Here is a 13275-nt window from a genome sequence, read left to right on the forward strand (position 1 = left end):
ACGCTCACCATGATGCCCGTTGCATCGAGCTTAACTTTTGGACATTGCTACTCTCAGCCCGCGCTTCAAATGCCTCGAAATGATCATCACGCTGTCCAGCAGCTCCCTCCCCCGGCGCAATCCCCCCTGACATGTTTCCCAGTCTTTGCTTCTCTAGCGCGCGAAAAATGGACCTATCGATACCCCCCCCCCCCCCCCCCCCCCCCCCCCATTTTTTTTATTTGTCCTTCCGTAGTTCGTTCTCTTCTGCTCACTGTTGAGTAGAGTAGGGTGGTGGTGATTGCTTCTGCTTTTATCTATTTTCTGGTGTTGTTGACTTGTGTTGCTTGGTTGAAGATGAGGGATTGAGGGCGGAGCAGAAAGCGAGCTCGTGGGCCGACCAGGGCGATTTGAGGAAGGGGATGGATCGGGAGCCTGAATCCCAGGTACGGCCATTGTCAAAATGGGGCTCAGAGCTGGTTTATCCCCTTTTCGTTTGTGACTATTATTTTTTCTCCATGCGCTTGATTATAGGTGCTGTATCTCATCGTTTCAGTTCAGCTGAATCCACATGTCTAGGACCAGCATATACAGTAGGGGATCCTTGGTTAATTAATAATTATGGGTCCTGCTACCTACAGTTTTTTCTCCAATTCCTCGTTATATGTGACATGTTCCCTTCAAAAAGTTCACGTACATTTTGCTTGTGAGTGTTATTGAAATAATATGCACACGCGGGCATGCTAATTTCTTTAGGATGCTGGCATGTCAACTTTACCTGAACATAAATTCGCACAACACTTGTTAGTTGATTCATTGCTCATTTGGTTGAACTTATACTGGTAAAGAATTCCGGACAACGCGGCAACCAAATTGGTTGTATAAACACAATGCGCTTCCTTTTTTGAAAAAAGATCTGGTTGTTGTTGTAGATAACCTGTATATATATTTTCATGTGTGATGTAGTTAAGCAATAGCAGCTGCATGATGGTGAATTCTATCAGATATCTTTTATTAGCGTATACAACAAATGGTCTTGGGTTCCTAGCTGCAGACTAAATTTTCACCATGATAATTGATAACAGGCTATTATCCATGAAAGCTATGGTGCACTGCTGGAAGCTACAGATGCAACCCAAAGAGAGCCCAAAAATGCAGATTCAGTTCATCAGAAAGAAACACATTCAGGATGTCTTCCTGCCATGTCTGATGATGTGCATTTCATGGAAGCCCTGAAGGTTGAGAATTGTGAAACTCCTAGGTCTCATCAGAGCTCCACTGTACCTGATGCAATGAGGTATTAAACTTTTTTCCTTTTGCTACTAATACTAATAACATTAGTGCAGAAGGAATGTAACTATTCTTTCTTCTGAAGATGCTACTTTCTTTCTCTATTGTACAAAGTAGTAGCTGAACCAGTTTAATGCTTTGGTTGTTTGTGCTTCATCATTGCAGTTCATCAAAAACAAATGATGAGTTGCAGTCTTCATCTACTTCCCTTGCAAATAATTTGGAAGAGTTGACAAATGAGAACAATACTGAAGAATGTGGGGTATCAAAAGAAGAATTCTTACAGCCTGAACAATCAGAGGAGGATCCGAAGTGTGCAAAGAATGACAATGTGGTCGCCATGGAAATCTCAATATCTGATGAATGTTCCCTTTTCCAGAGCTCCGAGGGTTCTATATCATCCTCTAACAAGATAAGAGACAGTGTGAACACAAAATCTATTGAGAAGTCCCTGGAAACTGAGTCAATTATTCATGCCACCGGAAAGAAGGTACTGAAGAACAATGATTTAGAACTGGAGCTCCCAAGCTTATCCCATTGGTTAAAGCCTCCAAATCCTAAGAAGCCATTCAGAGATGAGGCCTTGACGGGTGACAGATCAAATTCAGCTAAGAGTTCGGATGAGGACAGGCCTATTATTGGAATGGTTGCAGCACACTGGAAAGATAAAGAGCCAGAAAATTTTACTCCTAAATGGTTTGATGGAAATGGCATCCCCAATTCGACAAATAAGTACAAAGAAGTAAAGTCTGCCTCTATTTTTCTTGCTTTCTACTAACTCTGAAATAAAAATGGACTTACCTCAAATAATGTATTGCATGGGAAGGATCAAAAGGTGAGTTGGCATGCAACGCCATTTGAAGAGAGGCTTGAGAAGGCTTTATCTGAAGAGAAGTTGCTCTCTGAAAGGTTTTTGGATTTACTTTGAACTTTTTAATTTACAAAATTTTCTTTGAACTTTGCATTACATTTCACTATCATCAAATCACATGTAGCTCTGCCATAAGTTTTGTTGAACCGTTAATTTTGCAGTCTTACTTATTTTTTCCCATTTCAATGCTCCAACAGGAACTGCTCGAGTGGAAAGACATCTCAGTTTTTGGGAGTGGAAGGCGAGGAGAGTGATACTGCTGAATCTAACCGTCTATATGCTGCTGCTTATGCATGAAAATTCTGTGCTCCACGAGTTACAGAAGCTTTCAGTATAATGTTTCCTGCTGTCATGCTCCTTAATGATGGCATTTGCACAGCCCTGTGTCCTTCAGTAGGTAGCATCCAGATGTGATGTTTCAGTTGATTGCTTTGTGCTTAACTCAGTGGTTTAAGATAAAATCAACATTGATATAGTTGCTGCTGTGGTTCACAAGTATTTTTGGTAGCTTCTATTGTTCTGTTTTGCTTCATTGCTTGCGGTGGTATCTATTTTTCCTTGCTTCCTGCCTGATTGGCAAGCGTCACCTGACAATCCTAGTTGATAAAGTTGTTAACCCATATACAAGAAACAAGTGCCTGTGTCTGGTTTACCTTGAAAAATTATAAATAATCTCTGACTAACTCTTTAACCTGAGTGAAATTATTATCTCTTGATTGTAGCCTTCTTTGCAAACTTGAAATTTACCTCTTCGTCCTTGTGGCTAATGATTCTATAGTTTTTTAATGAAACAGTAGGGAAGGTCCCTACTGGCTTTAATTATAAATATATGATTTTGTAGTTTTGGTTTGGACTTTCTGGTCTAACAGACTAACACCTCTACCTCGGTCATTTTATTATCTTTGCATTTTGAACATTGAACAAAGACTATGTGGTTTCCTTGGTCAGAGAAGCCGCAAAATTGGGTTGTCTGTTTTCTTGATCATCCAGACACAGTGATAAGAACACATCGATACTATAATCCCAATGGTTAATTACCACGGGAAAAATGCTTCTTTTTGTGAATGTTTCCCGCATGCCATATTAGTGTTACTGTCTGTTGAATTTAAAGACGGCTGCTTTGTCATCTAGGAAGTCACTTTAACCTCTAGAATGGTGTTTACACTCTTTTCTGACAACTTCTCGTACCAAGACGTTTTCGTATTCAGATTAGATGGATTAAAATAGTAAAATTGTACCCCCTGCCATGCTTCAATGGTTCAGAAACATTGAATTGCATCATCAACTTGGGAGTAATTGATTTGTTCCCTTCTCGGGGGTTCTGCGAGGGTCAAAGTTGGGGGTCAGCACAAGAAATGTTGAAAATGATTCCTGGTTTGTTTATGCGATTGAAACCACATATGATATATTTGTCCTCTAATGACAAATTTGTATCTGATCAAAATGTCTAAACTGCGCACGCAAGCACGCACGGTCGAGTGCCGAGGCATCACGTGCGCAGCTTTGAGTGACTTGCGGGCATGAAATCAATCCGACAAAATGGTAATCTAGGGTGTCTACTTAACATCACTTATCTCTGAAAGTGACAAGGATTATAACAAAATGATACATGTAGGTTACTTTATGGGCAAAGTGGTTGAGTTGTAGCCTTTCAATTTGTAGCCCAAAATCGTAGCCAAGTTACAAACTGTCATCTAGGTTGCTTTGCTGAGTGAGTAACAGATGTTTACCATGCATCAATCTGAGCTGAACAGGAGGTTTCACAAATGGATGATGGTTCAAAATAGGCTGTCAAAAATCATGATTCCTGGCTCAAACATATGTTTATTTTGTTACTCATATCTACCATACCTAGCCAGTGCGCACATAAATCTTACATTGGTCACAACACATAATGTATCTATCAGATCATTAAAAAAACATAGGTGTGGTTGGGAGCAGATCGCAGGCAAAATCTAACTGACTAGCGGCCTCTGTGGAGTGGGCCCTGCATGTCAGTCTTACACACTGGGTTCCTGGTCGGCGAACACCACTGTATCTAGTCTCTACTTTGGAGTCTGAACTCTGAAGACGAAGCTAGGTTCCTGATCAAGCATATCTACAGTCGTAAAATACTGTTGGATCATTGACCTCCATGAACCTTGCAATCTCGTCCCAGTACCCGTCTTTGCAGAAATCGTTCGCGGCGAGGCTCTGATCGTTCTGATGGAACGCGATGGTCATCGCCGGCGAGTTCAGCTGCGGCTTCTGCTCTACTGCTGCTGGCGCAGGTATGGAGTTGAACCATTGTCCCTGAAACTGCTGGTTGTGCACGCCGCTCTCCCTGAAGAAGCCGCCGCCGCCGTTGAGCATGTTGATCTGATTGCTGAAGTGAAGCTGCCGGGGCGCGCTCGGAGCGGAGGCCGGCAGGCAGTTCATGTACTCGTCTCCGCCGTCGGATTCGAAGCCGCTCCCCGTGTTCGAGCTCGAGTCGGTCGGTGGCAGGGCGTTGCTGGCGGCCGCCGGCTGCCTCCACACCTGCTGCGGCTGCTGCCTCCTGTAGGTGATGTTTCTCTTGAAGATCCTGCAGATGGTCCACACCTCCTGCATTTTCAGACACACGAGGAACATGTCATTGAATGCATGGAAATGCAGTGTGAATTGGTGGAAACAGAGTGTAGATGAGCATGGAGCTTACAGCTTCTTGCATGCTCGGGGAGGCATTGGCGGCGGTGGCAGCCGGCGGGAGGCGGAACTCGTGCATCATCCAGTCGGTCTTGGTGCCCTTGCCGGCGCTGCCGCGGTAGTACACGAGGGACTTCTTGAGGCCGATGGACTCGCCGGAGTTGGCGGCGGAGTAGATGGGGCGGTCGATGCCGGTCGCCTTCCAGAACCCGGAGCCGGTGACCCTATTGGGCCTGATGCTGTTTCGGTACTTCCTCCCTCTCAGGCAGAAGAAGTACCATTCCTTCTCTCCACCAGCCGTGCTCGCCTCTGAATATTGTATATCAGTTAGCAATTTCGATTCAATTTCTTCGTTTTTGGGAAAAAAATTCAATTCAATTTCGTACATATGCATCGACACAAATTACTCTTGAACTCTGAACCTCTATAGGATGTTTGATCTATTGCTAAGAATCCAAAATTCGACATCACATAAAGAAGATGAGATTAGCATGTGTGTGCACACTTACTAGGGAGGTCCCATGGATCATGCTTGTAGATGTCCATCTCCTTGATGATCTCTATGCTCAGTGGCTTCCTCGCCACCTTCCGGCGGAGGTAGAACGTGACGAGCTCCTCGTCGGTCGGGTGGAACCGGAACCCCGGGAGCACCACGTCGTCTTCCTCCTCATCTCCGGCGGCGATAAGCGCTTCTCCGTCCGTCTTCACCTTGTCCATGCTCATTACTTCTCTCCCAAACTCCTTGGCCACCATGATCTCTATGCACTTTCACTAGGAATTCGATCTATGTTCTTCTTGATGCAATCTTCTAGATGATCACTCAACAAAGGAGATAAGGAGTTAGTAGTGGTTCATACTCCCAAATGGATTAGCAGGGCTTCCATGGTTTATAAAGGGGGTCGGACATGGTCCTAAAAGGGTGTCATTTATTTCGATCGGGTCCAAGTCACTATGTTTGAATTCTATTACTTACCATGTTGACGAATCTTCAGAAGTACAACTACTGACACTTTGTTACTATAGTCTCTGTTACTTTTCACCAGTTGGTTGTGGTTTGTTTTCTTCTTCTGAAAGATGGCTGGTTGTGGTTTGTGTTCGAAAGATACGTGCGACTTGGCGCCTCCGAGAAGAGTAGCCATGCAGCACCAGTTCGTGCCACGTCCAAGTCACTGGGTGTAAGGTTGCTGAGAAATCAAAAGGAGCTGAGCTCATAGTTTGACTCGGTCCCTGTGTGGAAGGGAAATGAATATTTACAGATTACACCGCAAAAAGGACTTTGTGTTTTTGTTAAAGCTAGGTTGAACGAGAGATAGAGATTTGTTACAGTGGATGTGATTAGTACTCCCTCTGTCCCAAATTATAGATTGTTTTCTAGGTTCATAAATATTTTTATACATATATCTATATGTATATAAATATCTATATACCTAGAAAAGTCAAAACGACTTATAATTTGGGATGAAGGGAGTATGAATTTAAGGACGCTGGACCATACTGTTCCTAATTCTGTTTAACGCGAGTTAAAGCTCGGTTTGAATCTGAACACAAGATGCGAGGCTGACAAGTGGACAAAGAAACACCAAAGCAGCATTGTAGTAAGTCATTTTGATACGATTAGGGAATCATTTTTGGTGTGGAAAGTCGTGGCTGAGATCAGAGCACGATAACACGTATAGTAGCACGCATGCATCTTCCAGAAGATGCATAACGGAAGGGGATTTACATTTACTGCAGGTGAATATCAAGGGGATTTACCCGCTACGGCTCCAGAACGAGTTGATGCAGCAGGCATTTCTACCGAACTTTTTCAGATATTTTTTTCAAAGAAAAGGATAGACAAATTGGTCATGTCGCTAGCTAGCTATAGGATTTCTCAGGGATTTATACATGAAAACCATACACAACTGTTCACAAGCTTTGATTGGGGTTGGAGGTAGCAATCTAGAATACCTTACGCAGTCGACACGAGATACCTGTGATCCTGCCAAAGGCGGCTCAATTTCTTTCGATCGCCGCCGAGGAGGCGTTTAAAAATGATGGCCACCACTTGTCAGTAGCGAAACCCATGCTTCGTCTTCAAAGGAGATGAGCTCAAGCAAAGATTCAACAAGAGACAGAAGAGCAGCTGCGCGAAGAATGTTACAAGTTTGAAAGCGACTGATTTCCGAACAACAAGAACCTCATCTTCTATGGCCTATACTACAAGGTCAGCCGCCGCTCCGTCCTGTCTCCTCGCTACAGTGAGATCCACTGCCACCTATGCTACCCTCCCATAGTCCCATGGCTTCTGCTGTCAATGCACGTGCAGAAGACTGGCAGCAAGCAGCCGCAGAAGAAACCCAAGTTAGCTGCTCTTGGAAGCTAACGGCTGGATTATTAAGACGTTAATATATACTTTTATGTACTCCGTCCTCAGTAACTATCACTTAACTATCACTTAACTATCACTTTTGGTTTCCGTACCGCAAGTTTGACTGGATTTGTAGAAAATATGTGCACCATTTGTATCTTCAAATAAATTTATTAAAAAATTAGATTCAAATATCTATATAATGATATTAATTTTGTATCAGAAATATTAATATTTTTTATATATATTTAGTCAAAGTTGTTTCTCGGGAAGCGAAAATGACAGTTATTTAGGGATGAAGGGAGTAGTAGCCAAATGAGATGCGCATGTAATAGCTGTTGAGAATGAAGTACGCAAATCACATAAGAAAAATATTACTAGATTTTTCTAAGACGCAAAACTTTTGATACAATATTTTTTCATATCTATTAGATATACTAAAGGACCGGACTTTCAAGCCTTCTCGTGAACCGTAGCCCCATATGGGATCCACGCACTCTTCAGGTGGGACCTACATACTCTTCAGTAGGACCTGCACACATTATTTGGTGGAACCCACGGTTCAATTGAGTGGGTCCATAATATCTTTTTTAAAAATATATTTTTTCAATTATTTGAAAATATAAAATATATTTAATTATTTCCTATATATAAAAATAATAACTAAACTATGTATACTACTACTTTTTGAACTTTTCTTTCACTTCGTAAACTCGAAAAATATGATTGAATTATTCATTCATTGCTAATTTTTTCTTTTGCCCTACCAAAATCAATAATCAATGTAAGCCAATTTGCAGCTATATCTACTAACACCTCAAAATTAGTAAATTCCTAAGCCAAAAGTTATCTGTACATCTATACTAAAATGCATGGGATTAGCGCACTTTCAGACTCTGAGCTACTCTGCCGATAGCTTTTAGATTTGATTCAATATATGGATATGATGTTGTTTTGAATATAGTAGGAGATAATATTTTTTTTCATTATTTTTGTATAAGCGCGCATAGCGCGCCAATCTAGCTAGTATTATTTAATTTTCATCACTGCATCACGTCACTGAGTCCGATCCTGAACTGAATATTCAGAACTTTGCGTTACTAGCTTAACCATAAGTATGAACAGAATTTGCATCCCTCTTCCTTCCTTCCTTGTCCTACCTTATTCACATTTTCATTCATAAATTCCACGGGATGTCTTTTGTTGAATTGACTAAGATCTTTATATGTTTTTGCTACAGTATCCATGTTTTCATTATACGAGAGCAAATAGTCTCTTAAAACTTGGCAATAGCTGTACACGTCTCTTGCGAACATATGGCCCCCAGGGTACAGAATTCTACGAAGAAATGGATCACCTCAATGAATTAACTCTTTTTTTCCTGTCAGAGGTTGTAAAGTTCTGTTTTTCAGTCTTAAACCAGTGTCATTCTAAATTTGCGGTCAAACTTCTAAAGCCTTTACTATAGTGCATCAAAGTATTTGATATTTTTTACATGAAGGTGGCATTATTAGATTCAACGTCAAAAGTACTATAAGAAAGTAAGTAATGTTTCCTTCCTAAACAACAATAAAACAGCGAAAAGTATAGTAAGAGAGCGACGCATGAAATCGAGCTGTTAAAAATAAAAAAAGGTAAATCTAATTGACTTATACGCAAGCAGGCATGCTGCAAGCTTCTTGCTAGCCGACAGCTGCATGATACTATCCATTTGCTTCTTGGAATGGGCAACCCCTTTTTTTAAAGGCAAATGGGCAGCCAATTGGGAACTTGGAATCTCTACCGTTCCCATGAACACTAGCTCTGCTACATGGCTCCATGGTTTCATGTCCCTATCGGCAAATGCTACTAGCCTACTACATTGCTACTAGTAGCAGCACTGACTGAAGCCTTTCTTCCCCGATCAGACCCTTTGAGCTTTCTGTTGTCAGAAGCCTCATCCCCTTTGAAACTTTCGAGAAAATATGGTGCCTGAATGAGACTTTGAACGGCTCGCTAGTCAACAGAAGGACATTATGCTTTACATCCGAAGAGAAAGTTGGCACAGGAGAAAAGAAAGATACATTGTGTCATTAATTTTTGAATGATAGAAGTCTATTGTTTCAAGTCTATAATTCATGTAGTGTTGTACTTGATTTTAATACTTGTCAAACGGTCACCCTACTATTGATTTTTATTCTTTATCTGTTGTAACTGCGAAACCAGAAACGAATAAACAGCGGTATTAGAAAATGAATTTGGGTCGCTTAATTCTTACTTGACTAAGGACAAACAAAGGGGCTGTTCGCTTCAGCTTATAAGCCGGCTGAAAAGCTGAAACGGCTGATTTGTTGTGAGAGGAAAACACTGTTTGGTGGCTGATAAGCCGGCTGAATAAGCTGAAGCGAACAGGCCGAAAGTTTAAACCTGCTGGCACATTCGTCCCGCTTGTGATTTTTCTAACGTTAGCAAAAAATGTGATATTTCTTAGCCATGTTTAAAGAAAATGATGGATACCTGAAATTTTGTCAATGTTGTATTCTTGTTAGCATGTTGCAACTCCGCCCACCAGACTGCCAAATGTATCCTTAGTACTTAAGTTAGCTTAAATGCACCATATTCTTCAGTTGTCTATCCAACTGGGTCTACAGTTATACCCTTTTCTTTTCTGAAAGGGATACAATTATACCCAACAAACGTATTAGAGATGGACTCCAAGTGGGAAAAAAGGACTATGTGGAATTTCCTTTTACCAAGTAGTAGGTACTTTGGACTATGTGGAATTTTTGGAGTTTTCATGGGTGAATCACAAACTTAACTCGAACAATTCCTCAAGTGATCCAAATGTTTAAAGAATTTTTTTACCATGTTGACTATTATCCACCATTGTGCCTTCAAGTCTTTGGTAAACTTTGAAACTTATGTTCCAATGATTTAGGGAGAAGATTTGCCATCACAATATGACAAATAGTTAAGTTCAAGATTTGGTTGTAGGAAAAGAATCCTGGCCTATTACTATTCAAATAAACTCCAAGCAGATAGTAGAGTCACCAAGCAAATATATCCATTGATTTTTATTTTTATTTTTTTGAGCCTTTTTATCTTTTGTAGTTAGACATTGCAAATATTCTACTACTTGTGGAATTCCATGCAGCCTTCTCTTCCAGAAGATCAGCATATTGTTTCAGCTCTGAACCAAAGGTACGCAGCAGTAGTTGAATTGTTCTTCACTTTAGCCAGTCTTATCACTACAGTAGTGTATTGACCTTTAAAACCTTTCTGTCCAACAAACGTATAACAAACAAGCTCAAAAGCATTCCCAAAATTATAAACACAGACACCAACAAATGTCGACTTTTTGTACCTGTATATAATTCCTGGGAGATGGCAGTCTGTGCAACAGCATTCTTGACTTCGCGTATTGGATGCTTCGCAACAGAAGACATAGCTAATTGTCCTGATGAACATTGACAGGTGCTGCAGAGTGCTGACTGGTCTTGTAATGGTTCAAAACGTTCATTTCATTGTCATGCTTGGCTCTAGTCCCATTGCAGAATCTCAATGTTAGGTCAGAAGAAACAAATGCTACAAGGACAACAGCAACGGCATAAGTAATGATGTACAGGAAAATATATCTGCCACAGTTTGATATGAAAGTCTTAAGCAGCCACAGTTTATCGAACCATCACGTTCATAGTACAGAGGAAGAAGCATCCATTCATAATTCAGAGCAGGATTATTCCTCTCAAGTTGGACTGAACCTTTCAACCTGCAGTTCTTGCAACAACATAGCCAAGTAAATATCACATTACTCTATTGACTATTTTCAGGTCTGCTTTAGCTCAGTTCTGAATATGATTGGTACTGCATTGTGCATGAATCTTGTGTGTCCTTATTTCTCGCAAGGCTACGCAGCCATCCCAAGTACAGTGGCTGGAAGAAATGCAGTTCAAAAAGTAGGGCCACTCTGTTGGCCTTTTTTCTGCTGGTCCAGGGCCACATGGTTGCTAGTATTTAGGAGTTGCAATTGCATCTGACCCTAAAACAGTTCTACCTTTGACTGGAATTGGCAAGAGTTGAATGCTTGTACCATAGGACCTTGTGTTGTCAATTTTGGACTTCCAGGAGAATTATCCTGACAGGCTACCACATTCTGGTTTTTCGAGGCTGGTAGGCAACTTTGATGTTGTGAAACGGCGAACAACAAATTGAGTTGGGTCTAATTCACATATGGATGGGCAGTTTATTTTTTGACAAATTGCTGCGAATTGGTCTTGAGACTAACAAAATGGAAGGTCTACTTCGTAAGACCTGATGTAAGGTCAAAATTCAACATAAGTATCTAAATGTCATGAATTGGTCCAGGCATGGGCGGTTTGTTTAGATGTATGCAGCTGATGACAACCATTGCAATTGCTTCAGGATCTGTGTAATTCCAATTGAAAGGATGAAGCAAGCGTTTATCAACCCACGTGCAATCAGGTTTTTTTTCCTAAATTTATTGGGCTACAAACCCAATTTGACATCAGAAGCTTCTTTGCATTTTAACATTATCATAATGAAAGGGTTGAATGAGTCACTTGCTATCTTTCCAGATGCATTCATGGCAATGTTAGTGAACAGAGTTAATGCAAACTTTATGAACTATGGCTGCTACTCTATAGTGATAACAACTATAGACAATGGCAAAGGGTCTGGACCAAAGATGACAATATACAGTGACTTCACAAAGAAAAAGAGCAATAGGCAATAGCTCCATCAAATACATGTGATTCAACCTTTTGAATATTGTTCCCAAATGCATACAGTTATAAGATTCACCAGCTAATCTGTAATCACAATTCAATTAAAGTTTATGAAAGAAGGGCACCTGTTAAGCATTGACAGTCTTGAAAGTTGTTGGAAGGCTGGATACTGATTGCTGCAGTCTTTCAAGATTCCATCAAATTTCAGAGTAAACCTATCTGAAGATAATAAATACAAGCTCTTCGACAACGAATGCCTACCGAAAGACACCATAACAATGTCAATGATTCAAAGTTGAATTGGAGGCTCAGCAGTTATCTGGGAAACCACCTGCTCCTCCAGGGACCGACCCCAGTGGTTTGTTGAAGAGTTTTAATGAAGCACCATTCTAGTATGGAAGAATGATCATCCAGATTCCAAAGCAGTTGGCACATATTCTGAGAAATTCTATTCACATATTTTCAAGTGCTTGCTAGCTGCTCAGAAACGTTCCCTCATGCCATGAATTGAATAGTCTAACGCTCATCTATTAATCAAGATGTTGCCTCACTTATGCGTTATGACAGCACGTATGCAGAACAGTAGGTCAAAACCCTAATAATACTATCATCTTAGAGGAAGCAACACAACAGATGTTCAAGAAAGAAAATGTAAGAATAGGCAAGAATTGGAACCCCTGGGAAACACGGATACTCTTTTCAATCAGCCCAAACAATAATTATGATCCAGACAAAAAGTTACTTCAATTCTTGAACAGGTAACCTTGTTCAGATCTACTTTTATGGTACAATCAGCACAGCAGTGTTAAAAAAAGGTGAAAAAGTGCTGCTGTCATTCCTTTCAAAAAAGTTACAGTCATATCGATCACCACAAAATGATCATTCATTTGTATCAACTAAAAGACGGAAGCCCCCGACTTCCCTTTTCCCATTAGTATATCCTTTGCCTCATTTATCTTCGAAGCAACGTAATGGCTGCCACCAGCATCAGGGTGGTTAGCTACCATGACCCTCTTGTGAGCCTCCTTGATCTTGTCCATTGTAGCACGTTCCCTGAAACAACAAGGAAAGGATATAGATAATTAGCGCCAACTATGGTAGACGGCAGTAGCTCTCTCCCTTTTTTCTACAGAATAACTAAAGACAAATCCAGTTGACAAGCGCAGATATTTAAGAAAAAGATCACCTTACGCCAAGGATCAACGCGGCCTCTCTCCTGTTCATTTCCCCCTGAAATCCACCAGGATAGAACCGGCGCACTCGCGGCATTGCTGCCCGGGTTCGGAAGGCTTGCCATGTTCTAATCATGTATCTTCCACTCATTGCAGCAGCAGCCACTGACAACCCAGCGATCAGGGGAGTAGCCTGTTGGTGTCAGATAATGCCACGGCAAAAGG

At 41.1% G+C, this 13275-nt stretch overlaps 2 protein-coding genes across 2 annotated transcripts in view; one reads left to right on the forward strand and one right to left on the reverse strand.

Annotated features, from left to right (window-relative positions):
- LOC101785358 (protein JASON) overlaps positions 1 to 2664 on the forward strand; it is a 3293-nt gene extending 629 nt beyond the window's left edge. The window contains exons 3-7 of the mRNA XM_012842545.2: positions 337 to 425; positions 1065 to 1276; positions 1435 to 2011; positions 2096 to 2178; positions 2338 to 2664. Coding sequence (XP_012697999.1) covers positions 337 to 425; positions 1065 to 1276; positions 1435 to 2011; positions 2096 to 2178; positions 2338 to 2437 — 1061 coding nt within the window. The 3' untranslated portion in view covers positions 2438 to 2664. The remainder of the gene's footprint in view (positions 1 to 336; positions 426 to 1064; positions 1277 to 1434; positions 2012 to 2095; positions 2179 to 2337) is intronic.
- A 1280-nt stretch (positions 2665 to 3944) lies between these two features.
- LOC101786033 (transcription factor JUNGBRUNNEN 1) lies at positions 3945 to 5679 on the reverse strand. Its single transcript, XM_004981508.3, has 3 exons — positions 5314 to 5679; positions 4818 to 5113; positions 3945 to 4723 (listed from the first exon to the last, which is right to left on the reverse strand). Exons 1-3 carry the CDS (start codon positions 5555 to 5557, stop codon positions 4229 to 4231), a joined length of 1035 nt encoding a protein of 344 aa, XP_004981565.1. The 5' UTR covers positions 5558 to 5679; the 3' UTR covers positions 3945 to 4228.
- Between the last annotated feature and the right edge of the window lie 7596 nt (positions 5680 to 13275).

This window comes from Setaria italica, chromosome IX, assembly GCF_000263155.2.
Source record: "Setaria italica strain Yugu1 chromosome IX, Setaria_italica_v2.0, whole genome shotgun sequence".
Classification (NCBI taxonomy): domain Eukaryota; kingdom Viridiplantae; phylum Streptophyta; class Magnoliopsida; order Poales; family Poaceae; genus Setaria; species Setaria italica.

What these genes read in the sequence shown, in the direction of transcription:
- LOC101786033 (XM_004981508.3), bottom strand. Translation starts at nt 5,557, where the DNA reads ATGGTGGCCAAGGAGTTTGGGAGAGAAGTAATGAGCATGGACAAGGTG. An exon ending in TGATCCATGGGACCTCCCTA is followed by an intron (nt 5,114 to 5,313) that starts GTAAGTGTGCAC and finishes TACAATATTCAG; the next exon opens with AGGCGAGCACGGCTGGTGGA. An exon ending in CCCCGAGCATGCAAGAAGCT is followed by an intron (nt 4,724 to 4,817) that starts GTAAGCTCCATG and finishes CTGAAAATGCAG; the next exon opens with GAGGTGTGGACCATCTGCAG.